Genomic DNA, 3684 nt, shown 5'->3' on the forward strand with positions numbered 1-3684 from the left:
GAGAGAGAGAGAGAGAGAGAGAGATCCTTTCAATCAAAGAACAATTACCTCACTAATTATCTGCTAGCTATAATGCCAATTTGCATCCCTGATTCAATCTCCAATAGCCATTGTTGCCCCTTGATATGATCTGAAAGCTTGGCTGATGTAAATTCCATGACTATTCCACAAACATGTGGCTGACTTGCAACCAACATAGACAAGAGAATATTCTCACACTCTCGGATTGCAGCAAACAAGTTAGATGTCATGTAACGCTTTGCGCAACTTGGTAGAATAGTCACAATCAACTTGTGACTGCATTCTCCGGTCTCTTCGAGACCTCAAAAACCGTGAAAACAAGTGGGGACCTTGAGCACTAAACCACATTGTTGATTCCAAATTGCATCCTCAAGCACCATTGAAAAGAACACAAAGTGTAGAACTACGTTCAATGCAGCGGCAACAACAGCGCTAGAGGAAATGCCTGCAAGTAGGCCTTCCTCTTTGGCAAGCTGACACGCATAAGTCATGGACTCTTCCATCAAGATTGTGATGATCTCATTGGCCAAGCTAATTACATCCGTCATAGCAGGAATAAAGCCAGGACCGATTCCCTAAATCTTGTGTAGACCCTTGCAACCCCCTAAGAAAAAATTGTAAAGCATAGTCTAAGAATGATAACCACAAACTCTTCGCAACAGGGAGGCCAAATACATATCAGATAGCACGGGGCTCTCAGCCGGCTCAATTATAATCACCTTGATATCAGGGTTCTGTTCTTTGAGGAATTGCCCAGCTCCAGAGAAGGTGTCGTCCGTACCTGCTTGCGCCATGAAAATATCCACATTCCTAGCTGTATCCTTCCATATCTCTGGCCCTGCTTAATCAAACTAACAATTTCTAAATATACATATATTTGCCTGATTGTACAACGGATTAATGGAAAGACTACATACAAAATTTATGTCCTCAATAGATACATAGGATTTTTGAGGCGTACCAACCTGTTGATTGGAAGTGAGCACCACGATTCATGGTGTTCATTGCTTGATTCAGCATGTAACTGTTAGGTCTTGTCGCAACTAGCTCTTCTGCTTTAGCAAAGATTCCAGCTATCCCTACACCAAGATTTGAAAGTAAAGGTTCCTTTAAATCATCTACCCTAAAACGCTCATCAGAGACAAAAGAGACGTTCAGCTTAATGGCGATTAGGAGCGACTTGTAAGGTGGATCTCTGCTCCCAATGCACGCAGAATCATGCGCTGCTCTAGTGAATATGATGCGGGCATAACTGCTACAACTTTGTATCCTTTATGGATACCAACAAAAGCCAGGGAGATGGCAGTATTTCTGCTAGTGGGCTCGATTAGAGTAATAAGCCTAGGTTTGATCAATCCACGCCTTTCGGCATCTTCAATCATATTGTCAGAGTCACAAGGAGGCTCAAAAGCATGGCTGCCAAAGCAAATTGAGCAAGCGCAAATGCCATGATGTTGGACAAAAGAACGAACAAGCATTCTTACAGAAGTGCGATGCGGTCCTTGACAGAACTGAGGGGTTGGTGCCACTCTAGCTTCCTCGACAATTCGAGCTAGGGCTCCTTCTTTGCTAGCTATATTCTTGAGCTCCACCAGAGGACTCCATCCTATTAGCTACACAAGCCAGCACCAAGCACAAATTATACATACAGAAAGGATTCCATCTCTCTCTCTCTTTCTCTCTTTTCCCCCCAAAAACGAAACAATATAATCTACAACTCCAAGAGATCAATTACATGAAGCACATTGATCAAAGGACAATGCATAACTACATTTACAAGCCTTGCAAGGTCTGAAAAATGGTGTTATGCCATGGGTCAGCGAGATGGGTAAACAGGTTGTCAACAGGGCTCTTTCTTGTAATGTTGTGCTGGATCACAAAGCCGAGGAAGGCCAGCATAGCAAGCCGGCCATTTGCAATCTCCTTCTCCTTGTATTCCAGAGAAGTAGGGAAGTTGAAGGGGTTGAAGATGCCTCCAGGGTATCCAACCTCGCCAGGGGGTAGAGTAAGCTTAGGGTTGAACGGATCGGCATTCACACTGCCAGGGTACTTGATGTCTTGCCATCTTCTCACCTCCACATAATGGAACAAGATGAACTCGATCACAAAGAGAGTGGAGATGGGGGCAAAGTACTTGACCTTGCCCGCATCATACCATGCAGGAACATTGATAACACCAATCTTTGTCAAGAGGACAGGGATCAACCTGCCAGCTACTCCAAGCATTGCCCACCTTCCATTTTGAAGCTCTGCTTGCACATACCATTTGAGGTTGGTAGGATCCTCAGCCAAGCCGAGGGGGTCAAAGCCATTGTCACCAGCAAGGTTTTCATCAAGGTAAGTAGGGGATGCCAGACCGGGGAGCCATTTACCTTTCTTTGCCTCGACCTTGAAGGCACAGACAGGGGAAGGGGCAACAACAGAGGCCACCCAAGAAAGACGAGAGGCGCTCCCCAAGAAAGACGACTTGCATAGAGACGAAGAAGGGTAGGAAACGCCCAATGTCACCTGCATAGCAGCCATTTCTGCAAACATACAGGAGCTTCTCATTCTCGAGCCCCCTCTCGTTCTCTCTGCTTCCTTCTAAGCGCTCGATTGCTAGTGACTTCTCTCTCTCTCTCTCTCTCTCTCTCTGTGGCACCTCTGTGATGTTGGAGGCAATGTTCTCCTTTTGCGTGGAAGGGTCATGGATGCCCTCCACGGGTACGCCCTCACTTTGCATCGTATCCTGCTTCCAAACAATGAATGCGACCCCAGTACGATTCCACCTGGAAAAACAGAAAAAAATGCAAGGAAAGATGAAGCAAAATCGGCATGAAGAGACACAGCTATGGATTTGAAGGGTGTAGAGAGGGAGAAAGACATACCATGGTAATAGAGGGCGAGGAACAAGAGGGAAGCTTCAGGAGGAAGGGATGCTATCAGTGTGAGGAAGATGGCGTCTTGGGTAGTGGTAGAGATATGGAAGAAGAGTTTCTTTCTCTCGACTAAACATTTGGGACAAGGAAGTCGCAACAAATGCACAACTCAAACGAGGGCAAGCGTGTGGTATGAATAGCCCTTAAGTTTAAGGCTCTTTGTTTTAACTTGCCCAGAGTGCCCGTGTGCGGGATATTTGCCACTTAAAGGCATAAGGTAATGGGACCAATATAAGGCACCCTCAGTCTCTAGCCCTCCACATTGAAAGAATGGCCTCACTTGGTGAAACCTTTGTGATGTAACCCCAAGGTTGAGGGTTCAAGGCTCATGGGTTGCGTTCTCTTGGGTGTATTCTCTTCCTTTATTGGGGTGGTTCCCACGGTTGCCTCTCGAGGTTGTAATGTACATCAATGTACAATTGTAAATACATGATATGTGTAAACAAGGATCTAGATGAGAAGAAAGAGTTTGAAAAGGTACTAAACAATGCACACACATGCAAAGATTGGAAAACTCATTATAGATTACAATGATTGGTATCGTGGGTGCAAGAGAAGCTCTTGATCATGCCATTGGTGTTGCTATTGAGTTCGCATATGAAGAAGAAGAAGAAGAAGAAGAGAAGAGTGACTTGGATGATGTGCAAGAAGACAACAATAAATAAAATGAGGGTGCAAATGTGGAGACAAAGCCTATGCAGATGGTGGTATTGATGATGATGATGTTGAAGAGGCTAATGAGGGT

The 3684-nt window shown here is 45.0% G+C and overlaps 1 protein-coding gene and 1 pseudogene across 1 annotated transcript; both read right to left on the reverse strand.

Moving 5' to 3' along the window:
* Window positions 1–368: 368 nt before the first annotated feature.
* LOC147452105 (cysteine synthase-like) lies at window positions 369–1289 on the reverse strand. Its single transcript, XM_086517906.1, has 2 exons — window positions 987–1289; window positions 369–859 (listed from the first exon to the last, which is right to left on the reverse strand). Exons 1-2 carry the CDS (start codon window positions 1039–1041, stop codon window positions 651–653), a joined length of 264 nt encoding a protein of 87 aa, XP_086374032.1. The 5' UTR covers window positions 1042–1289; the 3' UTR covers window positions 369–650.
* A 439-nt stretch (window positions 1290–1728) lies between these two features.
* LOC147452106 (chlorophyll a-b binding protein 4, chloroplastic pseudogene) lies at window positions 1729–2544 on the reverse strand (annotated as a pseudogene).
* Between the last annotated feature and the right edge of the window lie 1140 nt (window positions 2545–3684).

This window comes from Adiantum capillus-veneris, chromosome 8, assembly GCF_014529385.1.
Source record: "Adiantum capillus-veneris isolate H3 chromosome 8, ASM1452938v2, whole genome shotgun sequence".
In the NCBI taxonomy this organism is placed as follows: domain Eukaryota; kingdom Viridiplantae; phylum Streptophyta; class Polypodiopsida; order Polypodiales; family Pteridaceae; genus Adiantum; species Adiantum capillus-veneris.